The following is a 27,304-nucleotide window of genomic DNA, read 5'->3' on the forward strand; positions in this document are numbered from 1 at the left end:
ACATTTTCATGATGTCAATTACAAGATTTGTCATTATAAAAGAGATACTTTTTATTCTTTGTATTTGTCAATAAAAATAACGTTATAAAATAGAATAGCATTACAGTACACGTAAGCTAAAAAACTAAAGTGTCAAGTCATCTTTTATTTTGCCACTGTTTGGTAACTGCTGTGTGTGGTAACTCCCCCGGTGTCTCGCGGATTTGCGCATATCGACTGTCACGAGGCTCATCAGCACTTCCGCGTTCACGGACGAGCTTTGAAAACCAGCTTGCCCAAAGATGTTCACTAAATTAAACTTTTGTTGTTTTCTTCTTACATATATATTTGTATGCTTGTCTGCGCAATATGTACCTCCGGTAAGTAATAGCTGTGAAGTTGATATTGTTGATGAGCTCATTCAAAACAAACCGATTTTATGCAATATGTCTTTCATTTGATTTAAAATCTGTGTTTACTGTATAGCCAAAACACTTTAGTGACATTTTAATGCCGCAACGTAAAAGGTGTATTAATGAAAAGTGCTGTTATCAAAAGATAACAAGCTAAAAGTTTAGTTGAAATATGCTAAATGACTAATGGTCATATTATTACAGTACACAGAAGAGTGCAGAAGTGGAATGTATCCTCCAAAAGGTCCGACGTAAGTATGTCGACCGAAACTGTATATTGTTTTCCCTGCGATGTAAAGAACAGTGCAGTGCTGAGAGGCATTGCAAAACCTGTATTAGTAAAGGTTTTGAGTTAGTGAAACTAGATGTTTTGTAACAACAGGGTAGGAATGTGTCATGTGAAGCAAATATTATGGATGTTATATCATATTCTAAAAGTGCGACACATCTCTTGAGATGAGAATGATAAAGTTTGATTCTGGGTCTCTGTGTGTTTTAGATTCAAAGGTGATGTTCCCTGGTACACAGTTGATCTGGATCTGCCACCGAGCAAAAGATGGACAAATATCATCACAGACAAAAAGAAAGATGTGAGTTGATATCCTCATTTAACCGTTTTAAATTAATTTAACAGTCATCAAACAATTCTAACTGCCATAAAAACAAAGATTTTTTCACTTGATTGTTAGTTGCTGTCTTAGTTTTCAAATGTCAGATCATCGTTTACATTTGAAAATCATAAGAGCCGCAAAACTCAACATCTGGTGTTTTTTTGAAGTGCATGTTTAACTTTTATTCGGCATGTTCAGCGTTTGACAACTTTTTTGTACCTTTTTGAGATTTACTAGAGCCGATTTGCTTCATTTTTTAGATGGCGAGCATGATTCAGGCGATCAGAGATCTAGCGGATGCCTTCGTTCCCAGTGGGAAGCTCATTGAACTGGTAGATCATGATTTGGTGAGTCTGTTTGGTTGAATGAATGTTGGACATTTACTTCACACTTCAACCGATGCTCATTTTGGACAGACACGCTGAACTTTTGACATTAACAGTGTTATGTGCGTTTCTCCAGCCCTTGATGGTCAACACTCTTCCTTATCCGTTTAATGAAGAGATTAAGGGAGTTGCATCCGTGTCTGGTGTTCCTTTGGGTGCGAAAACCATATTTGCTTGTTTCTTTTTTCAAACTGAGCCCTAAAGCACGTTGTGATCACATGAACTCTTCTCTCTTTAATGCAGGTGAGGTGATGCTCTTCAATATATTTTATGAGGTGTTCACCGTATGCACTTCACTGGTTGCAGAGGATGTAAACGGTGAGGTTTACAGTAAAGTGTCATTCATAAACATTAGTTAATGCATTAGAGAGTGTATGTTAGTTAATACAAGTACAGTTAAGTTAATTGTCTATTAGCAGATTTTCTATGGATAAGCAACTGTTGAAATTGCCATGGACTAAGGAATTATGTAAATACATCCTAATGTAAAGAAATAGAGACATATTTGTTACTATTTTTGTTTCCTGTAGTTTTATGTAATTTGGATTACAAATAACATGTCGTGTGATTTTTCTAAACTTCGCCCCAAAATCTTTCACACATGTACATAAGGCAATCTGATCCACGCCAGAAATCTTGACTTTGGACTTTTCATGGGGTGAGTTCTGTCTTTTTTCGGCTTTTGTTGTTCACCTACTTCCTCAGTTTTTAAGAACAAAATAACAACATTGTCATGTAAATGTTTCTAGTTAAACTGTTAAAAATGAACTATTTAAAATCCATTCTCAAACCACAAGTCTTAAACCACAAATAGATAACATTACATATTACAATAAAACATATTTGAGTTGGATACTTAAAAAAATGATGTTCGCATTTAAGTGTGTTGTTGTCCGTGCTTACAGATGGGACATGAAGAACAGGACGTGGCTCATAACAGAGAAGCTGAGGCCACTGGTTGTCAACATTGACTTCAGGCGAAATAACCACACCGTCTTTAAATCCACCAACTTTGCTGGATACGTAGGCATGCTGACTGGCATTCACCCGGTGAGGACACAGAGACGATTAACAAGATATAGTCAGTCTTAGTGTGATATGATAATATATATATGCAGTTAGATGTGTTTGCTTAATTTTATATGCAGACATTTGAAACTGGGATATATCCATAGTGATCATTGTTTTTAGTTTCTCTTCTGCATTTTAACAGGATGTGAAAAAGAGAATCGTGAAAGGTTGGATTGTTCAGCAGTAATCTCATTCACTCTGCAGTTCACTGTTTCTTTGTATTGTCTTGTCTTTGTAGCACACATTCACTCTCACTATGAATGAGCGATTCAGTCTGGATGGAGGGTACATTGGTAAGCCTTTATTCCTCATCCTGATATTTGCAGAGTCATATGATGTAAACATCTTGAATAATCCCAAGTCTTTCTTTTTCTGGAGTTTTTTCTTTGTTTGTTTCAAAGGCCTGATCCTTGGTGGAACGCAAACAAGTGTAATTGTACTAAAGTGTGTATTAATTCCAGGGATCTTGGAGTGGATTCTGGGGAAGAGAGATGGCATGTGGATGAGTTTTCTGACTCGCTCTGTACTGGAGAATGCCACCAGGTGAGTTCTAAAAGCTTGCAAAGGGATATTTCAGGAATCATGTCAGTGATAGATTTCATTATCAACTTAGATGTTGACTGTGTGTTTCTTTAGTTATGAGAATGCCAAAGCCCTGCTGTCTGACACTAAGCTGCTGGCTCCGGCCTACTTCATCCTTGGAGGAAACCAGACAGGCCAGGCCTGCATTATTACCAGATCCAGAACACAAAACCTCAATCCACTAGAGTGAGTCTCTTTGCTGTCTACATGTAGCCGATGTGTAATTGAATCACGTTTTAAAAGTTTCTCTATATTTCAGGTTAGATTTAAAGAATGGCAGGTGGTATGTGTTGGAGACTAACTATGATCACTGGAAAGCGCCTCTGTTTTTAGATGACCGCAGAACTCCTGCTATGAAATGCATGAATCAGACCACACAAGGAGTGAGTTCTGGAGTTTGTGTAAACTCCATTCATAAGATTGTTTAAAAGTTCTGAAAATGTTAGTTGTGTATTTTTAACAGTAGCTGTAATAGGTGTTATAACAGTAGCTGTAATAATGCTATTACAGATTTGCAAGTTAAACCATTAATAAACTAAATAATAACCCTTGAACTCGGCTGCTCAGTTAAAATGAGGAATTCTGTATTTTCTCTTTTAGAATATCACTATGAAGACGGTCTATGATGTCCTCTCAACCAAGCCAGTCCTAAACAAAGTAGGTTTATTAATCTGTAAATTATAGTTTCTGTATTTCAGAGTTTTAGCATTTTTGAGTTGAGCTTTAATTTTGTCTTGTGGCGCCGTGCAGTTGACCACATACACTACTATCATGGAGGTGTCCAAAGGATCATTGGAGTCTTTCATTCGTGACTGCCCCAACCCCTGCATGCCATGGTAACAGGTTCCATCAAGACCTGCTGCATCGTCAGGACATTCTTCTGCACATTTAGAGAGATCAGCGTCAGATGTCACTTTTGAACATCACTCAGCTTAATTTTAAGGTTATGGACCTGTTAATAATTTGACCAAGCTTAGTCTTGGTTCATAATGCAAAATCATTAATTTTTAGAGTTACTCCTACTCTTTAGTAAATTGCACTAATATTGCTCAGAACTTTAACTGATTGTAAAAGTTTATTTTTTTAATAATTGACTCAAATGTTTGGGAATCTGATTTGGTTTTTTTTATATAATACTTTTATTTGTAACAGTTTTCATACAGAAATGTACTGTGGAACATTTTAATTTGATAAACACTACTCGCGTGCCAGCTTTGTTTTATCTTGTCTGTTAAACTGAAGTGTGTTATATTGCTTCATCTTGAAACAAACAACTTGATCAATCAGAAAAAACGAATGTATATGATTTATATACTACAGCAGTGTGCAAATTAGTCACATGCAGAAACGGTATTAACAACCTGTAGAGAGGAAATAAACTCGGAAACTTGCCTTCGCTATATTTTTTGCCAAATGAACAAAAACAAATTGCAGCACCAAGAGTAAAAATCAATATTTTATTTGTTAAACAGCATTCTAAACACTGAAAAATGACATGGGGTGAAATGCAGCGAGAACCCAAGCATTGGCCAACGTGCCTTAATAAAAAGATAAAAAGGAAAGCAAGAACATTTAAAAGTGCAGTAACGCCTCAGCCCTCAGGAAGAGAGAGAACAGGACAATGGAGACATCAGTGCTAGTATGATTCCGCTCTATCCACTTATAATTTTAAATGAGCAATCTGGGTCAAGCCAAATGTGAAGTTCTGAATTAAAGGTACTTCTATGCATCACACTGGTAAGAAATGTTCACAGTATCCCAGAAAGAAAAGCAGACTAAAGCATAACCATGCCAAAGAGAAGACAAATGCATCGTTTTTAACTTTAGAACAAGCAAGAAACCTGTCTTAAAAAAACAACACACCTCCTTTCAGACTACAGAACGGCTTTAAGACAAACCCCCTTTCAAACATCGCCTACATTCTTCATAAAACGTTAAAAAGAAAATTGCCTATACATGTATAGAACGACTTATATCTTGTATTGTTAGATGGCATGCTGCTTGCTATTTCAATTCTTAGCTTTTGTTTGCAAGTAATCTTAAAGAATTAAGCTTAACGTACAGTCATGTTGCATGAATGGTGATTTGTAGTGTCGCAAGTCAAGTCAAAAAGACTGTTTTCATGCGCTCTGGGCTCCAAAGGTTTCTAAAAGAGAAACCAAAATGCAGTTAGCACAATGAAAACCATTAACCTTATTCAACAAATACATTTTTAATACAAAGTAAGCAACTTCAAAATTGTTTAGATAGGTTTGCGTAAATTTTAACTTTAGTTACCAGGCTCTTTGAGGGCTTGAGCATTTCCCACCAACCCCTTAAGACCATCTGTGTCTCCATTCAGAATCTCAGCTGTAAGGTTATTAATCTGCTGCTCTTCTGAGATCCTGTTACAAAGCTCCTCCTGTACAGATTTAAAGCAAAACAGTGATATATAGAAAGACAGGCTATGAACGGTCAGAGAAACAAAAAATAAAACTTACCAGACAGTCTCACAAACCCATTCCTATTACAGAGAATCTTACCTCACACAGAACAGACATTTGAATAGGAAGATCCTCCACCTTCACAAAATCTTCTTCATCTGATCTCTGACTGGTGTTTCCAGATCCAGCCTCCTGTGTGGCCAACACACGAAGAAAAAATTATATAGAAACATTTAAAAACCAAAAAACATTCTGATATGTGAGAAACATACATCAGTGTTGATCATAACCGGTGAGTCAGTGTCATGGCTGGCTGTGTCTGACCCCTGAGAGGTTTCCTGTGCTGGAGAAACTGTACAGCTCTCTTTGTCTTCTCTCCCTCCTTCTGACTGAGGTTCAACCTCTCTGCTCTCCTCTGGAGCCTGAACTGTATCTTTAGATTCAGGCTGATCGCTTTCAACTAAATGAAAACATTTTCGTTCATATTTTTGGGGTTCATAAAGTTTATTAACAATGAATTAGACTTGAAATATTTTGCCATACTTTGGTTGCTTTCTAGGTCTGATGTTGCATCCTGGGTAACTCCGTTTGATGAGCACTAGAACAAAAGATCATTGTTAGTTTCCGAGCTGGGTATGATTAACAGATTTCTTGTGTGCATGTTAACCCACCTCTCTGTTTTCAGCAGTGTTGTCCATGTTGGCTTGTAGTGATGTCTGCACCTCAACAGGTCCAGCCTCAAACTCCTCCATTTCTTCCACTTCGTTTTCATCTTCTCCGCTGCCGTAGTTACATAGTGCCTGCGTCTCTGCTTTAGACAGGCCTAAAGAAAATGACGGCAAACATGTGACGCAAGTCAAACAAGAATGGAGCAAACTCTAATCGGAGTCAAACACATTACAAAACAGTTTCTACCTATAGGTGATAAGATGGCTAACCGCAAGCAACTGTTGAATGGTCAAACGCGTTTTCTGCTGCACCGTTTACCCATTCAAATACACACATTAGTGCTCTTTATTTTTTACTTTTAAGCGAGAGGCCTATCATGGCTAAAATATATAGTGGTGTGCCATTAGTTAACCTCACAAACCAACATGCAAAACGAAAAATGTATTTCACACAAACAAGCGGCTCTGTCTAAAGCACATGACAAACTGTATCCCACGCATGCTACGCTATTAAATGTATTTGTAGCAGACCGATTTTTTTTGTAGCTTGTACAGCCCTACCTATATATCCGTCTGACCATTTTGAAGGTGTTCAACTAACATGCAAAGTGTTAGTTATCCAGGCAAACCTTGGGTTAAACATACTTATAGAAAGAGGCAGGTCATCTCCATCCTCTTCTTCCATTTCCGATGCTTCACTGCTCTGTGCATCTTTCTCCTCTTGTCTCTCATGGCCCGTTTCTCCCTGCTCCGTCTCATCCTGATCCTGAGGACAAAACCAAATTGAGCAAACTGCCAACAGAACATTTAGGATTCAGGAATGTTCCAACCAGGTACAATGTGATAAAGAAATACAAACTTAGCTCTGTATGTTTGAGAGAATACAAGAAAAAAACTTGACTACAAGTTGTTAAACTTCAGTCTTTCTGTGTTTTGGATTACACTTAAAATCAAATCAGAAATAGGTTGGATGTTGTAAGAGAATTCTTCTGCAGATCTGGGAACACAATAACTAGACACAGAGGCATCTTGAACTCATTTATTTTAGAAACTACAAGTCTTTATATAGGTACCAAAAAACCTCTGGATGGTTTCATATGTCCAGGGGTTCACAGAATGACCAAATAAGGTATAGCAGGACACACAAAGAATGTTTAGCTTAGAAAGAATCCCCCCATATAGCCAGAGGGAAACCCTTCCTCCAACTATCTAGCCAGGAATGTATTCAGTAAGCTTAACAACTTCACAATTCATTAGTTTACAAGATTGTATTAATTTATGCGGAAATTAAATCTAACACAAGTATGTCAACAAATCTGACTTACTTTATCTTCATCAAAATATGATGGTGAGAATGTATTTTCTCTCTCTACTGCTTTGGTTTCCTGAATAAACAACACTGATTATGAAACACAGAAACATTGTATGCACACCACATATAAACATGAAGTTATTTTTACCTCAGTCCTGGTTGAGGGCTTGGGGGATGTGTTGTCAGAGCACTTCTTGGTCCTGTGTTTGTTTTTGGAGGTGTTCTGGTCTAAATCCTGCATCAGTTTGAAGAAGGCGAGCTCATTGAAGAGAATCTCAGAGATCTCCACCAGCAGGTCCTCACCACAGTCTTGGAGCGTGCGCCCCACAAACTTGCTCAGTGAGTCCTGTACGTGCCAAAAAACAAAAAAAACATCACCATCATACATACTAAAGGATCTTAAATGAAACTAAAGCTAGTGAGGTGTCTAATCAGACATCATTATATGGCAAGTTCACTTAAAAAAATGATGACATAAAACAATGCTTATGCAAGGTACCATTACGATGGTGCAAAAATATCCCACCACCTTGGAGCATAACGAAAATGAATTCATTGGTCTTAAAACTCTGAAAAGTTGATTCTAAAAGTGAATTTGTTAAAGAAGAAAAAAAAACAAATGTGATAATGACAGTGAAATACCTGCAGTATGCCGCCCAGCTGTCTGTGGAAAAAGTGCACAAACTCTTTGCTCTCGTCGTTTTGCTGTGTGAGTTTCAGTACCATGCGTCTTACAGATGTCAGCAGCTGGTGTGAACACACCTCCCCAACGTGCTCCTGAGAGAAGTGGGACACAGCGTGTTTGTGAACGACAGCATTAACACGTCTTCTCCAAGTGTTTCAAAGGAAACGGAGTACAAGCATACCTTTAGAAACGGGATGACTTCTGTCATGATAGCTTTGATCTGTCTGTCGAGCTGCTGTGTGTCAATCTGAGGACAGTGTGTTTCAGCAGACGAGTGACTCGTGCCTAAACAAACACAGAAATTTTGATATAAAGGAACATTTTGGGATGTGGCATCATTAACCAGTTTGATGAAGTATTTATATTTTCAATTCTGAAATATATCATGCATTCATTAAATGCCCGTTTAAAGTAAGCAAAGCTTGAGCCTGTGTTGATTAAACATCTAAACCCCATAACCATGAGTAACAAGTAGAGATGAAACAAATTTCCTAGACATTTTCAACTTGTCAATATGTTTACAGTAAAGAAATGTAAGTTGCAGACAGATGAAACATATGGTTTAAAACAAGAATCTCAAGATTGTAGTTTTTTGCTGTTAGTTCTTACTAAATAACAAGAGCTATAATCAGACTGGGCCTTCTATGTCATCCCGAAGTGGGACTACTTTTACAGCTGGATGAGTCCAAATTATTTCAAACAGCATCAACAAAATCACCAAAAAAGACATAGTTCATCATAGTTCTCACTATACGGGCTGATCTGCAGTGGTACCTTGAGTGAGTACCGAGACAGCCGCGGCAGCTGCGGCTCCAGGGCTGTGCTCTGGGTTATCTGTATTAAACTCAGCCCTCAGCTTCATGCGCTCATACTCCCTCATCCTTGCCAAGGCCTTATCTAAATGAATCACTGTGTTACCTGCAGGAGCAGAGAGGAAAGTGAGAAAGAAAAGGGAAGGAGAGAGATGGACAAACAGAATGTGAAAGCATCCCAAGGTTTAGCAAAGCTTCACCCAGCAAAGCAAGCCCGATTGCAATAAGCTAACGGTTGTGTCTCTAAGCCAGCATGTCCCTGTCTTCTTACCCAGGTCATCGCTGGCAAAGGGTTCGAGGTTAGAGGAGGTCGAGAGCAGGCTTTCGTTGTCTGTCGTGTTTTCTTTATCGGCTGCTTTCTTCACAACAGAGCCGGATTTTATTGTCACATTCTTCTCAGATGCCTCCTGAAAACAATACGCAAAATGACTTTGTGTGATACAGAGGAAAACAGACTGTGGTCTTCTTCAGTAATACAAAAGATCTCACATTATCGCTTGTGGCAAGGCTTTCGCTGGGTGTGAGCTCCGACTGGGAGCCTGTAGCCCACATGGCCGGACCCAAAGACGAAGCCTGATCTTCTGCTACACTTTTCTCTGTCAGGTGCCTTGTTACAATGTCCTGGGGTAGAAAGCCAACAATGATAAATAAGTGATAAGATTCAAAGAACATTTCAGATACACATTCACCGAATGTGTGTAGGTGCACTGTACCTGTAGAGAATAGAGCGCCCTCTGCCGCAGGTAGTCTGTATTGAGCAGCTGAAGTTCATGGAATAGCTCGATGAGGAAATGAGGACGAGACTCATTTTGAGAGATCAGAGTTGCCACCTCAGAGTAGATGGTTTCTCTCAGGGCCTCGAAAAGAGAGAAATCACTGCTCGCGTCTAGACAAGAGAAACATATACACAATAAGAACAAAAAGGGAAAATAGTCTGCTGAAAGATTTCAATCTGTTGATGAACCTTTGACATGCTTGATATTTAGATCGTATTTAACAATTCAGTGCATCTGTGGCAAGGCCTCAAGCATACTTCAAAGATTCAAAACAATCACTAAATTGTATTTAAAAGGTTTTCCACTTGTATAAAAACCATGCTTAGACCTCTCTGATGTCAACTCTCAAAAGCCCATAATAAACACATACATTTATAACTAAAAAGGAACAAAATGGGTGTCTATGTGGAATATCTTCAAATGTTCTCCCGGTGCTAAAATTCTGGATCTAGTGCTCACAAGTTATTTACAACATCACATTTCCTTTAACATTGTTTTTGATGGTGTAACCAGTGATGATTAAAATATGATGTCATGTGGTGACAGTAAAGAAAACATGCAGGTAAGGAGTCAAGGGAAGCACAAGAAAAAAAAGTGAATGAGCAGTTAGCTGGTCAATAAGATGGCAAGCTTGGGAGTTACCTGGGACTTCAGTGCATGCAATTCTGTTAGACAGAAAAGGTGTTCTCCAAGCATATGCTGTGAAGAAACCAAAAACAAAACCCCAGATGAAATCCAAACAAAAAATTAAATGAAATGAGTTAATGCAATGATATAAAACAGCATGAAGACACAACATAAAATGAGAGATGTTAAAAACAAATGAAAAATACCTGCTGTCTCTGATACAATTTAACTACACAAGTGGTGTGATATTGGAAAAATACATCTTTCCTTGAAAAGCAAATTCATAGTGCCGTCAGCTGCTGTGCATGCAGGTTTTTTCTACACTTAGTGTAACAGTGCAAGCGTAGTTTTAGTTCCTCGTCACTGTCACCTTGGGCTTGCTCACTTGGAGACTGCTTACAATTCCGGTTTAGGGCATAATACTCTGTAAATCACTTATAATATGACAGCCGGACTAAACTCTTTAATAGCCCTTTTCCACCAAGGCAGTTTTGGTGCTGGTTCGGAGCCAGAGCCTAGTTCATAATCGGTTCTTTGTCTTTCCACATCCAATGCTCAAGCTCCAAACCAGAAAAAGTGGTCCTTATCTAGCACCGAAACGTTGCTGGGCTAGAAGTAAGAACTGCTAACGTCAGGTGCTGTGGGCGGGGTTACCGTGACCACTGACGAACACTGACCACCGTTTTTTCAATACAATTCAATTCACGATGAACGCGAAAAAAACAACACTAGTTTCGCCGTGATTCGGCATGTTTGGATGCAGACGAACGCTCGCAAAGCCATGAACATAACAAGCAACGCAACGTCCGCCGTTGTTGATGGTCTTTAAGGTTTGTCGCTACCGTGGTTACGTTCTGGGAAAGATAAGACGTAGTCAGTGATGTATGACCACGCTCCCTTGTGGGTCTCTAACCCGTGTAAAAGCAAACCGGTTCTTAGCAGGTTCATCGGTGGAACCAGCTGTGAACCTGCAATAGCACTAGCTCCGAACCAGCACCCGGTTCATTCTGGTGGAAAGTGGGTATTAGGCACCCAACTGCTACTTCCACGTAATACTAATGTGCAATCCATGATTGCAAAAATCCATTCACCTTGTAACCTCTTGTATACGTAACCTCTATTTGATATTATTTTTTAAGTCTATATCTATATTTATTCTGTTTAACACATTATCCTGTAATGATGCTTTGATATGATCCGAATTGTAAAAAAGCCCTATAAAAATAACTTGACTTGACAGTGTTTATTGGATTACATATTGAAGTGAGCAGAAGTATCCTTGAAGAATCATACCAGATGAGAGGTCGTTCGGCTTGCTGCTCTGCGTCTTGCTGTCCAGTTTCTCTTGTGTGAGTTTGTCCAGCAGCCCCTGGTTCAGATCTTTGTGTTTGACCTGAGGGCACCGATCTCTGTCCTGATCAAAGTGAGCATCACTCGAAATGCTGTCACTCTCCAAAGCTGCTAACAGAAAGAAGGAACCTGGCACATTAACACCATTTTAAGAGAAACATTATGCATTATAATACACTAATGCGTACACTGTATAGGAAGCAACTGTGAGAATTCTAATTATAGAGCTCATTTCATTGGCATGAAAAAGATTGCTTTTCAATACAGACACACCTGCGTTCTTCTGTCCCCTGCCCCTCTTGCGACGACTCTTTGCATTGGGTGTCTTGTCTCTGGAGGCCAAGCTGGCCTGTGCCGCCGCCTTTCGTCCCCCTCTGAAAGTCTTGGTGACAGTAGTGGGGTCCGCTTTATCTGGCAGGCTGCTCAGAGACTCTTGGGAGTCGGGAACATAGGAACGATCCCGAGAGGTTGAAGGGTGAGGGGCGGAGGGGGAGATCTGACTGCGTCTTTGATCAGAGCAATTCATAGAGGAGTTTAACCAGCTAGAGTTATGAGGGTCTGTCATAGTATCAGACTGAGATTGAAACCTGTAAAAAGAAAAAAAAACACATTCACTAGGGTTTTGTTGAACATAAAATTGAATAAAAATCCTATCCACAAAAAAACCCACTTGTACCGTTTGTCCGTGTTGTTAAGTGGCGATCTCTGTAGTGGAGGGGGGAAACTCATGTACTCGGTTTTGAGGGAAATGTTTGGGTCTTGCTGTTGATCTGAACTGGCCGGGTTCTGGTGACAATCTGCTGCTGCGGAGGAGAACATGTGACTGAAATTAAAGCCTAAAGACAAAGAGGAAGAGAAAAGAAATTAAATTAATAATAAACTTAAGACCTGTTTGTTTAAGTTATTTAAGTAAGCCTGTCACAGACATACCAGTGGGAAAAGGTGAGAAGTTTGGGAGTCCAGGCATATTGACAGCTGGGAAGTTTTGGAACAGAGAGGGAGATACAGAATCACGGCCAACATTTTGATCCTGCTGTTGCCCTGACAACGACTGATTCTGCTGCTGCCGCAACAGATCATTCAGAACCTGCTTTAACCTGCCAGGAAGACAAAAAGAGAAACTTATTTAAAAATGTGATAACAAAAGTACCTTTCCAAGTCAATTTGCATAGACAGTAAATGCCTTGAGGATTTTATAGAGAAGACTTAGAATCACACCGATTGACATTGTTCTGCTGCCAAGCCAGCTGTGTGTAACACTGGTTTAGTTGGTGCATAATGAGTGGGACCTGAGGAGAGGTCACATTATTGGGCATAACGCCATAGGGACCTGTCAGTACAGCCTGCAGCATGAATGATAGAGTCTAGAGACAAGAGAAAAAAACTATAAGACAAAGCAAAAAATAAACAAAATGGTTAAAAAGGTTTGCATCGCTCACCTGTTGATCCTGCAGCAGAGTCTGGCACATTGTAGTGCTAAAATTCAGCTGTTTCTGCAGGTGTGTGATCTGATCCTGCCAGTGTGCTGGTGCTGTGCCCTCGGACAAAGACAGATCTGCTGCCCAACGCAGGTTTTCCTGTCGCTTGGCTCTGGTGGAACTTCCCCTCACACCCTGCTTCTGCTGACAGGGATGGCCGCTTGACTCACGAGGGGATGGAGTTCTGTTAACCTCTCTACGAACATTCAGACTACAGGAATCAAAAAAGGCAGTGTAACTAATACTGGCGTGGTCTCACCTGTAGACAAACTGTGTGTGCTGAAAACATACCCATCTTTGCGGTTCCTGCTGTAGTTGCGTTGTTTTCTGGCAGAGCGTGCATGCATATCATCAGTGGAACTAGACTCTTCGACCTCGTCGTGTTCATCCTCATCATCATCCTCAACGTCAACTTCCGAGTAGTCATCATCATCATCATCTTCAAGATGACACTGTGTCGAACCACCCCAGGTAGCCATAGTTCTGTAAGTTAAGTAAATGGCACTGTCTGTTAAAATGCTATATGTGACCCTAAATCACAAAACCAGTCTTAAGTAGCATGGGAACTGTGGCAAGGGGGGAGTGGTTTAGTGACGTCTGTGCCAGGGAGGAGAGACACGGGAAAGACGGTAAGCAAGTAGGTCGATTGCAGATTAAGATCACCTGCGTCTCATTACAGTGATTGGTGAGGAGACAGCTTAAAGGCTCGCAGAATCGGAGGAAAGTTGAGACAGACGGACTGGGAGACCTGACTAGAAGCAGTGGATCGTATCCGGCTATCCAGAGGGGAATCTTGCGGACCGTGATCCGGAAAAGTCGAGGAGAAGAAGTTTTTGTATGATTTGTAGACCACAGCGCATTGGCGCCACGTGTCACGGAAAGAATCGAAATAAAGTGATTCTTGTCTCCCAGTCCACGCTGACCTCGCCTCCTTACTTCCATATACCTACATACCTGATTACAGGAACATTTTTAGTTAAAGCCAAAAATACATTGTATGGGTCAAAATTATAGATTTTTCTTCAATGCCAAAAATCATCAGGATATCAAGTAAAGATCATGTTCCATGAAGATATTTTGTTTTGATTAACAACTTCGAAGCCAATTTTCTCAATATTAAGATTTTTTACTAGAGGTCGACCGATGTGTGTTTTTCAGGGCCAATACCGATACCAATTATTTCTATGTGAATTAGACCAATAAGCGATATTTAGAACCGATATATATATGGTGTTAAAACATAAATTTATATAAGAATTAGAAACATTTATAATTCTGACTGAGAAATCTTAATCATAACACTTATATTAATAATAACAAAAGAAAGAAGGGAGCACCCAGAAGAATTCTGTGAACAGTTTGTAAACCACCATTGCTTTGTTTATTGCACTGCACTGTATTCTGCCTCTTTCTGCGTTTTATTTGTCTTTTCTCATGTAAAGCTTATTGGAAAGAAAAATGCATTGTTAAAACCACTCAATAAAAAAAAAAATGAATTGAATAAATTATATTTATTTATGGAACAAAATATGTTCTGATGACTTAAACATTGCATACAATACTAGAACTATTCAATAAATAATTTTGCTCATCATTGGATTAACTAGCACAATTTAAATTTATATTATAAGTGTAAATAATTTAATTGCCTTCATAGCTTTATTGTGTATGTTGTTGAAAAGGCAGCAAATGTTTTCATGAAGCTATAATATTAAAAGCATATTTTAGGCACACTTAGTTAGTACATCAGCCTATTCCTTGAGTGTATTGTCGGCAAGACGGGCATTTAATCACACCCATGTGTGTCTCTAAACATTTATGTGTATATCGATCTAACATTTGTCGCGAGCAGCTTGAGATGCGGAGTCTATGTGTGAGAGCGCTCTGACTGAAGACCGACGATTCAAGTTCTTTATGCTTTAAAATGGCTTGTATTTTTTAAATGGCGTAACTTAAAATGACTTGCAAAACGCCAGCTCGATCAATTACAAGAAACGCGAGTGCAGTGTTCTGCTCGCTTGCAGAGCAAAATCATTGTTATACGGATGTGAATTTTATCTACATGATAATAATGTGTAAATCCTGAGAATCCTGCAGGAAACCCGCAAAGGTGCTTCGAAATTCAGGCACTAATTATATTGAAGTGTTTTGCATCTTCAGTGTAGTGGATTGTGATGTATTTCAACGTCTGATGCTGCTTTACCTCATAGAGCATGAACCCGAAGCTGCTCCAGTTAGAAAGTGCTTACGGTATGAGAGTGAAAAACACTTTCTGTTCCGCAGCCTCCCGCGTTGATTTGCCGAACAAGTGACTTAGTCCAAACAAATCAGAGGGGCAGTGGGCGGGCATTACTCTAGGCAACAAACTGTGACGTGACGTGTTCCGACTGCTCTCACTAAATCCGTGGCTGCATCAGAGCCAAATAGCGCATTTCAAAATTAAATGACTTTATCTGCAAATCGGCTTTGAAAATGACCGATATTGATTATCGGCTAAATCCTTAATATCAACACCGATAATCGGACAGTTCGATAATCGGTCAACCACTTTTTTTTACACCCTCAGAATACATAGTTTTAAACGGTTGTATCTCCACCAGATATTGTCCTATCCTTACACATCCTTGCGAAAAATTGACCCATAGGACTGGTTTTGTTATCCAGGGTCACATACATTGTAAGATATCATATATGTAGACTTCATCAAACAACTTGTAATTACAATAAGACCCTGAATCAAAACAATATGGTATTAAAAAATATTCTTAAAACTCCTAAAAAGATGTGGGGCTGTGATGCAGTACGACTGTTTGTAAGCATGTCTCTGGTCTGTAGTCTTGAGTGATGTACGTCAGTGATGTGACGGATCATTACCTCTCATCTCGGTTGTAGGTCTGTGTATCTTGTATGTCGCTCCTAATTGTAGAGTCATTGAGTGCGCTTCTCCTCTGCTGTTCGGCCATCAGACTCTCCAAATGTCTCCGTCTCTGTCTCAACTCCTCACGCAAAATCTGGTGCCTTCGCATCTCTGACCAAAGCTGATACAAAAACAACACACACAGAATATACTCAGCAATTGTCCTTAAAAAAACAGCAAGCAGATGTGTAAGTGGAATAATATATAGTCAGCCAGTTATTATTTTCCAATAACAACCAGTAAACTGTCTATTAGGGATGTAACAACATCAAAATCTCACTTTACCTTTAAAATAATTGACCGACATACAGTATGTTAATATTAATATAAAATTCCCTAAGACTGAAACAAAAAGGCAAAAAGTGGACAACTGCTTTTATTTGAAAACATTCACCACGGAAATCAAGGTAACCATAAGTTCTCTTTTTCCCCTGAAAATGATGTACCAAGCCTACTTTACACTAGTTAACGATTCTTTAATCGTATTGGGTTTTTCCATTTTTTTTTTTTCAATAGCCACATGTCTAACAGGTCTCAAGATAGAAAGAATTCAGACAGCCGTCTGATTAAAACAATATGCTTATGTCTCTATGATTTACACATTCATATATACTGTTTCAACATACTGTACCTACATCAGCAATGTTTTGATAATAGCAGTGAATAATCACAAAGGAAAGTATTTTAACTACGAGCATCGTGCAGATGAAGTAGTTTAACCAGAGGAAATGATTTAAGATTTATCAGCTTTTTAAAGATTTATCAGCTTTAATATATCGGCATAAATTGTATAATCGGCCGATGCGATTACATAAAAAACGGCCTATACCGATAATTTATCGCGCATCCCTACACGATATCGATTAAATTGTCACATCACTACTGTCTATTATCCTTTACTTTAATAATCAAGTTCTTAACCCAACCTTAGAAATGTCCAAAGTTGAAAATCTCATTTGGTCACTGACCTCATTGTCGGTCACAGTAACAGGGGGAGGCTCAAGGGTGGGTTTAAGTCCACTAGTGTTGGGTTTAGCCGAAGAAGAGGAGCGTAACGTCACTGGAGCTGGAGTGGAGGCTGCTGCGGGAATCTTCCTCATCATCTGACCGCTGGCACTACTGCTCACAGATGACTAAAGAGATATGAGAAGAAAAAAAACACACGATTTAAGAAAACAAGACTTCATCTCTTCATCTGTGTCACAGGTGTATGTGAAGTACCTGGAGGTCAGGGCAGGCCCATTGTATGTCCTGAATCTTGCCCTGAATGTCCATTAATCTCTGTCTCTCTTCATGGAGCTGCTTTAGCTCCTGCTGTTGCTGCTTGAGCTTCTCCTCGTACAATTTCTCTCTGAAATACACAAACAAACATTCCTGTTTTTAAAAAGGTGATGCGTTTAATACCCATATTTTATTCATTTTTATTCATTCAAACACAGAAAAGGAAGCTTTTCTACCACAGTGTGATCACATTCACACGCACTAACCTGGCCTTGTCACAAAGAGGGAGGTCTCTCTGGGTCTTAGGAGCTGTTGCTCGGGTATTATTGGGTTGCTGCTTCAAACCCTCATCTTCATTAGCTGTTGTACCATCTGTATCATCACTCTATAATAATGTCAAAAGTCACAAAATCATTTCCAGTCAACAAAAAGCATGAAAGAAGGATCTTCCTCATACGAGCACTCACCTGCACCATTGCCACCAGTTCTTGCAACTGCCTGAGTTTCTGTTTGGCAGTTTGTAGACGGTGAACTTTCTGTGCATATTCTGCATCACCCCCTAGACTGCTTCTACGACTGGATCCCGAACCCTCCGTGTCTCTGCCTCCTCCTCTTGCCCCATCTTCATCATTATCCAGTACCTCATCATCATCATCATCCTCATCCTCATGCTTAACTCTAGCGTAAGGCCTGTCTCTGTTATACTGGCATTCTGCAATGCAAATCAAATAAACAGATTGAGGAAATAGTTAATAGACAAGGAATTCCTTGACACATGAGGTGCTCACATTGCTTGAAGATGAAACTACAAATTACGGTTTGAAAATTTAGATTTGTGCCGGAGAGTGTGATGGCTGACCTATGACTGAAGGGATGTTGAGACTGTGGAGGTTGGCTGCGGAACGGTTATTGATCTCACATTCCGTGTTCAGGCGTCCTTCTCTGTTATTGGAGGCACTATGAGCTTTTGTCAGACTGTTCAAGTCCATCCAGTTACCTGGAGTCTGCGGTTGAGCTGGGTTTCTGAAAACAAGCACAAAAAAGAAATCTTTTTAGGTGCAACTTCTTGCAGTTGCATAATTCTTACAGCAATCCTGGAAACAGAGTATGGTAACTACTAGAGCAGTAATCAGAGGTGACTGTGGTTAGAAAATAGCATCCCATACCTGATGTTGGTGACAGGTTCATGATTCTCCTGCTCTGAATCAAACATGGCCTCAAAGAGCGAACCGTCCTCTGTCTCCTCATCATCATCCTTCACGTTCTCATTAACTGTGTCTACCACCATATCTGACGTCTGCTCATAATACTGAACCAGCTCTCTCAGTTCATTCAGACGCTTGTGCACCTCCTTCAGTTTTCTGCAGGAAAAGAACAAACTAGAAATCAACATACAGCACTTACATGAGACATTCATCTCGAAACAAGCACTTTAGCTAAAGAAACTTAGATGAAAAGCAGAACCTGAGTTTATCAGCAGGATGGCTGGTATCATCCATCTGTGTGTGAGAGGAGGAGGGGTCCTGCCTCGCTGGACGCGGCCCATTTCCCTCTCTACCCAACACTAAGGGACGCTCAGACACGCCTGCACGTGTCCCACGCTGACTGCCACTCTGACCTGAGGAAACGCAAGCATCTTTTAGCTAACCACAACAACAGTGTCTTCCGACAGAACAAAGAAGCAGCTATAATCTACACAAACAATGAATAAAATCAATTCAAGGGCATCAAAATTATAAAGGGAAATTGTAACTCCTTGTTGAGTGTGAGGGATGCGTACAGGCACTGTTGTTAAGGGTCTGGTCTCTAAGTGAATGAAGTTCCTGAAGGATCTTGTCCATGGTCTGTTTTTTGTCCTGTAGCTCCTGTAGTTTAGTGCTGGCAGAGGTTGATGCTGTAGTTAGCGGGGCAGTAGACGGCAACTGACCCCGGGAATTGTGGGTAGTGCGTGATCGGCAGACTTCTCTAGAAAGAGAAAGACATTCGGCCTGTCGTCGGTTGTCAGGAACTGTCTGTGTCTGAGAGAGAGAACAAAGTTATTATTTAGCTGTTTTACATAAAGAACAATTCATATAAAGAAGTGTGAATAAATTGTATATACAGTGTATTACAATTGGTGGAGAACTTTGAAACAATGTTAGGTGTACTAACATATGTACCTGAGTGTCGTGCAACTGGTTGTGGAAGCGCTGGATAAGATCATTAAGTTCATCATTGAGCTCTGAGGTAATACTTCTGCCAGATACACTTCCTGTAGTTTCTGTTACAACTGTAACACATGCATACAACGTAAATCAAGTAATTCAAATTTCTGGAAGCCATGAATGCCATGAGAATATATGCATGCTCTCCGCACCAGTGTCATCCATCACAGCAATGGCTTGGTCAGCGCTTTGCTGCATGGCCAGTAATTCAGCCTGACGGCCTTGTAGTGCTCTGAGCTGTTCCTGCTGTTCCAGCATCTTTTTGAGAAGGTCATGTTGCTTCCTCATGTTCTCTAGCTCCTCTTTTTGCTCTCCACACACATCATGCCCCTGAGAAAAAGCAAAATATTTAAATGGGACGGAACAACTGATATCTACCTCTAAAGAAACAGTATGAAATGGCTGCCGGTCATCATAGGCTGCTCCTCATTTTACTCCTTAAACCTTACTGTAACAGCGCTCCTTGTGCTGTACTGTTAAAGTGTCGTCATGGTTTTCTTTCATTTTAAGCAAAACGGTACATGAAGTGGTTTATCTTTCAAATCTGGATTTCATTTTTCCAATAACACACATTAAGAACGAGACTACAAAAACAAATAAATATATAAAAGAAAATATAAAAGAAAAAGGCGGCTGTCATTGTGCTTGGACTCATCATCAGGTGACCCAAGAAACTCAAGAAAATAACAATTCTGCCGTGTTTAAACTAAGTAGCACTTACAATCAGAAAGCCCTTAAAGGAATACTTCACCAAAAAATGTAAAGTCTGTCATCATTTACTCACCTTCGAGTTGTTCCAAATCTGTATACATTTCTTTGTTGTGATGATCACGGAGAAAGACATTTGGAAGAATGCTTATAACCACACAGATTTTGCCCCCAATTGACTACCATAGTAGGAAAAAATACAATGATAGTTAAAGGAGCCCCAGAACGGTATTCTGTCCAACAATCTTTAAAATGTCTTCTTTTGAGTTCAACAGAACAAAAAAAAATAGTTTGCCCTGCCAACATTTTCAATGGCTTCACCACAAAAAAAAAGTATTAAATAATATTTAGTTTTTTTTTACCCATGTTACCTTAATAAATAAGGGTATGATACCATACAAACTATTAGACTAGAACTAAAAAAATATAATATTGTTGAAGACAACGAATCAGTAAGTAATAAAATAAGATCAAGTTGTCAAAGTATGTCCAATAGCACAGATAAATGTAATAAAGCAAACAAACAAATTATCAGTGCGTTTCAGGTGTTTTAGGTTGGTCCAGAAATTAAATAATGTAAACTGCATTTTGGATGCAAGGCAGTTCGGCCTGTGGAACTCCTTGAGTGCTGAAGCTAACTTCTGCAGGCAAAACTACAAAATATTTTTCTTCAATAAATTCTCTTCTATTAATTCCATTGCTGACTTTTGTCTTCATTCGTCATAACTGGTCTACGGGTCTTTTACTGTAAATCATTTTAATTTAACCTAACTCAAATTATAATTTAATCAGTGAAGAGCAGTGAGTGTTTTTTGTCTTCATTCTCTGTAATTTGATGAACAAAACTGAGATGTTTATAACGCTGCTGCCCCTTTAAGAGATGCACGGTTCTAATATAATGTAACACACGCATTTTGTTTCCACGTGCTTTTTGTTCCCGTAAGACATAATTGATTACTTTTTACAAGGATATTTGGCAATATTGGAATTTTGGCATAATTTGATCTGATTAAGAGTAAAAAGACATGAAAGAGAACTCAATTCAGTATTTTGTGCGTTGTTGATGCGGCATTCCAACCGCGCGCGTATCTCAAACAGCATGTGAGAACCAAATCCACTCGTCTTTTGCATCTTCTTGAGAATATTTAAATAGGCAGGTCTTAAAAACGTACAATTTATAATTTTCCATGACCATACAGCACCGGCCTGATAGGGCAAGTGACAATTCTTTCAACTGGCCCAAGGATCTCCCATTCTGGACCCAGGCCATCGGCCGGTCCTTAATGTCGAGCCGTGTGATTGGTTATAAACATTCTTCCAAATATCTTTGTCTGTGTTTATCAGAACAAAGAAAGGTATACAGATTTGGAACAACTCAAAGGTGAGTAAATGATGACAGAATTTTAAATTTGTGAACTATCCCTTTAATAGTGCTAGACAGTGCACTTACTCCTGAACTAGGGATAAGACTGGGACACATCCACAGGCAATTGGCAGTCAAATGCGGCACAACCACACAATTAAAAGAAAAATTGTGTCACAGACAGAATCAGTTATTGGTCATAAAATAGCTCTAAAGCTCAGTTTTCCATGTAAAGATTTATTTAGCTTTATCCCACTCTAATGACTTTATATTCTGACCGCAAGACACTGCGATCAATATCTGCAGCGGAATATTAGCCAATAGACATCTACAGATTACAACCAACTCCAAAGTATATAAAAAAGAAACAAACATCAGAAAAAGGACAGCATCTAACACGCAGAACCTGCTGAGCAGCATCCTTTTCAGATATCATCATTCAGCAATTTCATGCCAGCGCGTCAGCATCAAATTTCACCCTGAACTCTGCTAAAGCTCACCAAAACATTGTTTAGACTGCCAAAGCATTATCACACATCCGTGTCAACTGTACATAGAGATATTGCTTACTGCATGAAATTCATACTTTCCATATAACATTTTTTTTAATCAATACACTAGTGTGCACCACCTAAATCTGAATACAAAAATCTTGGTAAAAACCTATCCGAAGGTAATAAAAGAAACAAATGCTCCCATTTGTTAAGGCACCTATCCAAACAGCCTGAGCACTACATTCCATCTTGCATGCCTTGAACATTGCGATCCATGCTCAGTTTGGGGATCTAAAGGAGAGACGGGCCCTTTGTGAGTACTCACAGTGGCACTGGAGGCTTCTGAGCGCGGCTCCAGGTTAAGAGACGTGCTCTCGGCCAACGAGCCTGAACCCACTGCCGAGTCCACCGTGGCACCTTCATCATCCTCATCCTCATTTTCCCTCGCCTGTAAAGCGCAGGGAGGAGGGGCAGGGCTCAGAACAGACCCAATTCAGATGTAGATACTGCAGACACTTACCAATAATGCTGCTGGTTATGGGTTGGGTCACTAATGCTTGGCTAATAGGTGAAAACAATGGGTCTCACTCACTAAGCATGCGTACGCACAAATTTGTGCGTGAAACCAGCGTACCTACGCTTTTACGAACAAATCATGATTCACAAAAACTTTTGAACTAAAACGTATTCTAAATATAAGAGAAAACACAGGAACAGTTGAAAGCACACGTATGCAAAAATCACCAGTCTCTTTCTATCTTTCATTCTCTCTCTCCCCCCTCTCTCTCTTTCTCTAAGACAAAATGCATGTTTCATTTTAGGATAATAGTTATATATTTTAAATTATATAAGTACACGTAGATGTTTTTTTTTTTTACTATTTCATCATATACAGTGAAAGAATAATAAAAGCAGCGTTAGACTATAGCTCGAGCTGCGAAGGTTTCTCCGCGTAGCAGCGCTTTTACAGCCGGCTAACAAGAACTCTGCAAACTGCGTGTTTGTATAAAAGGTGTTCTATTGTGTATTAACTGACTTGAGGACTATGCACTTGGAATTACTTGCGAGAGCGCATCTTTAGACACTGTCACATGGGGATGCCTGGAGTAACTTTGACTTAGATGGACTGGGTGTGTTTTATGCAAATGACTAAACTCGTGCACGCGGCCACTCTTTTAGAATACTTCAAATTCACTAACATTAGAACGAGGTTAAGAACAAATTCATGTACGTATGAACGTGTTGTGAAATAGGCGGAAAGTTTTATGTGCATATAAAACAAAAAATCTACACAATTATTAGTGAATGAGACCCAATGTTCAAGCCACTTTCTACTCAACTGCAAGATATGTGATATTTAATAAAAAGATCACCAAGTTGAATCAGAAATTATATGTAGAAACGTTGCGTTTCACCCTCAAAACCTCTTTATTAAACACAATATACAGCAACTGCAAGCGAGGTCACACTCACAATGAACAGCAAGAACACGCTAAGGGGGAAAAAGTCGACATGATAACCTAGATTTGGGCTCTACATTAATCGAGCCAGTGGCAATAAGAACAAAGCCTTAGACTGCATAACCCTGATATATTTCATGTTTTGACCAAGCTGACCCGTTTTGTGCAATCACCAAAAATAGTTTTGATGTTTACGTTGTGGACGCTGGATCTTTTACATTGTTGTGGTTGAGCTGATCACACAACGATAAATTACAAAAGATGCAGCTTACATCTCAGGGTCAAAACAATCACATCATAAATTCAAATTTAAAACTGCATGCTAGAGAACCACACCTCAAGAATTCAAAGATAAAAACACTTCACATAAATAAAAAACAATATTGCAAAGTCTGACGTTTCTTGTTGTAACCAACACATTCCACAACAATTTGTATAACATAATTTTTTATTAAAAAAAGGAGCACTAAACACAAACAATTCCCAAAATCCTTACCAGCATCTTCTGAAGAAAACGCAGGTAAGACTTCTCTTGTTCCTTCAGGTGAGTGATGAGAAGAGAGAGACGTTCCACATTTGCCGGCACATCATTCTTTTCCACCAGGTCGTCTCTCATGGATGTGGCCTTCCCAATATATTCCCGAATCTGCACCAATTTACTAACCACCTGAACAGAAAGACAAGCCGTGTGAGTTGGCAGAAGCAGAAATAAGGTGACGAACAGAAAACTAGCTGAACAGAAAATCAGAGAAGAGCACAGAAGGAGACCAAGGAAGAGCTCTCACATGGACAGTGGCATATTTTTAAACTGGCCTAAATTCATGAGCGCTCACTGACACAACTGTGCTCTACTTTTAGCTCAGCAACAACAGGGGGAGCGTTCTTTTGAACACAGGGAAGTTGTGCCATCTAATTCTGAATAGTGTGTAATTCTAAAGACTATTACCGTAAAAACAATGATAAAATTGATAATGGTTGGCATTTTTAAGTTGTGATATTTCACCCAAAATTGAAAAGCTTCGAGTTGTTCCAAATGTGTGTACATGACTTTGTTCTGATGATTTTATCTGTTTTTATCTGTTTTCATCAGAACAAAGAAGTGTCTACAGATTTGGAACACCTGGAAATGATTCTCATAATTTCATTCACCGCGACCCGTCCAAAGATTCACAGACCCCCCTCACACCCATTTTCAAAAACTCATCGGATCTACACGAATCACAATAATGACCCATTTGGGATCCAAAATGGCAAATTGCGCCAAAAGGTCACAAGTTGGCAACCCTGATTTAAAGACTAAAAACTCTCAGTAAAAGGACTGATCTTGATTACCTGACTGCTGTCAATGGACAGCTCTCCACTTCCATCCTCCAATGTAAACCCATGTGCACCGTCCATACTAAAAGCCTCTTTACCCACTGCAGGCACTGGGGCAAACAAGTCTTTCCCTGGGCTTTGTTTTTTGGGCTCCTTGCCCCCCGGTATAGAAGAGGTGGATGCCGTAGGCTCTTTCCTCTTGTTAGTGTTGAGGTGAATTGGCAAGAAGTTGAAAGGTTTCTTGGCCTCAGAAGACAGCTGTCTCTGATTGTTGGCTGCAGTGGCCCGGCCTTGAGAATCACTGCCAATGCTTCTCTGTTGGGATGAAAAATTATATTTTGCTTTATCTAAGGACGGTTGGGATGATAACATAGTCTTTTCAAAGCTGACCTGAATTTTTTATTTGATAGCCCGCTAAAAACATTTGCACTGTCCTAATGAAAGCGTGTCATAAATCTGATCCAGGTCTTGAAGACCCAGCTCACCTCGTCCAGATCTGTGAAGTTTATGACCTGACGGAGTCTATCCAGCTCAGCCTGGTCAGGCACAGACATCTGAGTGCTGTACTTCACATGAGGAAAGGAGTGGGGCGTCCGAGCCCTTCGCCGCCCTGCTCCTGGAGTTGACTCTGGAGAGATGTCATTGGTCAGCCGGCTCTCTGACATGGCTGAGAACTTCTTCCTGTTCTTCTCTGAGGAACGGTTAGCTTTCTTCTGCTGTACTCCCCAATCCTGAGACAGAAGCGAGTCAACATAAGCAATCATAAATAACCACGCAGTTGTTCATTATGAACGGGTAACAAAATAGTTTGCTAATAAATCTATACTGTATAAGATCGTTATTAATGTGATTACAACAGGTTTAAATTTCATTATTGTCATTTTGGCGTATCAGAATATTTGATCTAGAGACCATATTGTTAAGTCTGTCATCCAGGCTGCCGTTAGAGATGCTCCAAGTGTGCAGCTCTTGCTCTTCTGCCCCGTCTTCAAATGGAGTGCCACCTGTTGCCATCGTGGAAACTCGGAAACTGCTAAAACAACCAAACCATATTTAAAATCTAACTTTGATAAATACATAACCCTAATCCCAACATAATGCCATCCTCTCACCTAAGCTTCATACTTAGAAATGTTCACACAGATTGTTGATTTTAAAGCCTCACCCAACCGTTTTGTTTGACTAGCTGCCAAGCAACAATGAACCCGCCACAGAACATGTTTTTATTCATGTTATTCAGAACATGAATAAAATTACATACAGATATCTAACATTACATACAGCATTATTATCCTAGCAAAATAGCAAAAAAGTTTATTTGTCTTAGGCAGTAGAGTAAACCCCATTATAATGAACCTAAATGCAACTCAACCTCCGCCATTGTACATTAATAGTATTTAATACTATGAGTAGAATTAATATAATACGCATTTACATTTAGTGCTTTGATCTAAATGTAACTTACATTAAATAGCTGGAGTCTGTAAGCTCGATCCAATGAGAAATTTGAACTGTGGACTGGTATTGTTCTCATAAGCCGCTGTAGTTTGAGAGGTGGGTCCGTTAAAACGGTTAACCCGGTCAAGCCGCTTGCTTCCCCGGCTAACTGTCAACACCTGTCTCCCCTACAGAGCAGCTTTCACCTGTCCACTGCGAGTAACGTTAAACTTTTCTAAAGGTGCAGCAGAGAAGTCATTTAAAGTATTTCTCACTTTGTTTTAAACCGACTTTCTATACCAGTCGCCTCACAAACGAACTAAAACTTAAACTGAACGAGGCTGGAGGTTTTTTGGCCTGTCACCATGGTAACCTTGAGCACGAGCTAACGTGCATAACTCCAGTTCGCCGCGAAAACTCCCGGCTGAGGGAAACAAAGCTGCCCAAAAGACAGTCACAACACAAATGATAAACACTCACCTCTGATAGGCATGCATTCATATAAAGATGATAGATTATGAGATGATGCCTGCATTTGTTGAAGAGTGTTTAATATTCTTTAAAACATACGAACTTGTCCACCTGACACAAAGGCATCTGGCCGGTTATTCTCTACGTTACGTTAGCTAACATGAGCTACACCGTATAACCGGCCTTTCTGATACGTTAATGTCATTCAAAATTAGTGGAATCAAAGCAAAGGTTTCACGCCTTTGAGATGTTTAATTTCCAGAGAGCTGTTATTTGTGAAAAGCATAATATCTAGTCAGCGAGCTAACGTTAGCAAGCTAGCAGAAGTTGAGAAACAACTAACGTACACGAGCCCGGCTAGGAAATTACTTTACTAGAAAAATTACCTTGAACGCCGTGTGAAGGATTCTCGCTGCGGCGACTTGTCACTGGGACATAATAATCTCCATATAAAGTTTAATTCAATTCCAGATAAAGTGTCAATGCGTAGTGTTGCTTCCACTCAGTGTAACCGCCTCTCTAGCCACGGCCATCTTTAC

General features: G+C 39.7%; 2 protein-coding genes across 13 annotated transcripts; one reads left to right on the forward strand and one right to left on the reverse strand.

Moving 5' to 3' along the window:
• The first annotated feature begins 201 nt into the window (after positions 1-201).
• Positions 202-4,434, forward strand: asah1b (N-acylsphingosine amidohydrolase (acid ceramidase) 1b). The gene is made up of 14 exons (XM_056765344.1): positions 202-359; positions 597-643; positions 892-982; positions 1,264-1,350; positions 1,466-1,544; positions 1,633-1,707; positions 2,002-2,047; positions 2,295-2,439; positions 2,699-2,753; positions 2,922-3,003; positions 3,097-3,228; positions 3,302-3,425; positions 3,643-3,699; positions 3,793-4,434. Exons 1-14 carry the CDS (start codon positions 282-284, stop codon positions 3,880-3,882), a joined length of 1,188 nt encoding a protein of 395 aa, XP_056621322.1. The 5' UTR covers positions 202-281; the 3' UTR covers positions 3,883-4,434.
• Positions 4,435-4,485: 51 nt separating this feature from the next.
• Positions 4,486-27,298, reverse strand: pcm1 (pericentriolar material 1). 12 transcript variants are annotated; one of them, XM_056765259.1, is made up of 41 exons: positions 27,152-27,298; positions 26,323-26,507; positions 25,770-25,887; positions 25,343-25,588; positions 24,873-25,172; positions 24,037-24,207; positions 22,406-22,528; positions 19,668-19,845; positions 19,471-19,580; positions 19,092-19,329; positions 18,776-18,929; positions 18,478-18,672; positions 18,171-18,334; positions 17,779-18,023; positions 17,578-17,696; positions 17,312-17,441; positions 17,059-17,223; positions 16,048-16,211; positions 13,465-13,656; positions 13,135-13,384; positions 12,914-13,059; positions 12,626-12,792; positions 12,366-12,531; positions 11,969-12,282; positions 11,639-11,806; positions 10,361-10,417; positions 9,656-9,828; positions 9,432-9,563; positions 9,214-9,349; positions 8,905-9,048; positions 8,312-8,415; positions 8,088-8,222; positions 7,594-7,791; positions 7,459-7,518; positions 6,779-6,899; positions 6,137-6,288; positions 6,009-6,063; positions 5,738-5,925; positions 5,565-5,657; positions 5,320-5,443; positions 4,486-5,188 (listed from the first exon to the last, which is right to left on the reverse strand). In XM_056765259.1, exons 3-41 carry the CDS (start codon positions 25,869-25,871, stop codon positions 5,163-5,165), a joined length of 6,105 nt encoding a protein of 2,034 aa, XP_056621237.1. In that variant the 5' UTR covers positions 25,872-25,887; positions 26,323-26,507; positions 27,152-27,298; the 3' UTR covers positions 4,486-5,162. The 12 variants fall into 12 exon arrangements, with proteins under 12 accessions (XP_056621237.1, XP_056621245.1, XP_056621275.1 ...); XM_056765267.1 differs by having other exon boundaries at positions 25,770-25,890; XM_056765297.1 differs by lacking the exon at positions 26,323-26,507 and having other exon boundaries at positions 12,372-12,498.
• Positions 27,299-27,304: the final 6 nt, after the last annotated feature.

The sequence above is a fragment of the Triplophysa dalaica genome, chromosome 2 (assembly GCF_015846415.1).
Source record: "Triplophysa dalaica isolate WHDGS20190420 chromosome 2, ASM1584641v1, whole genome shotgun sequence".
In the NCBI taxonomy this organism is placed as follows: domain Eukaryota; kingdom Metazoa; phylum Chordata; class Actinopteri; order Cypriniformes; family Nemacheilidae; genus Triplophysa; species Triplophysa dalaica.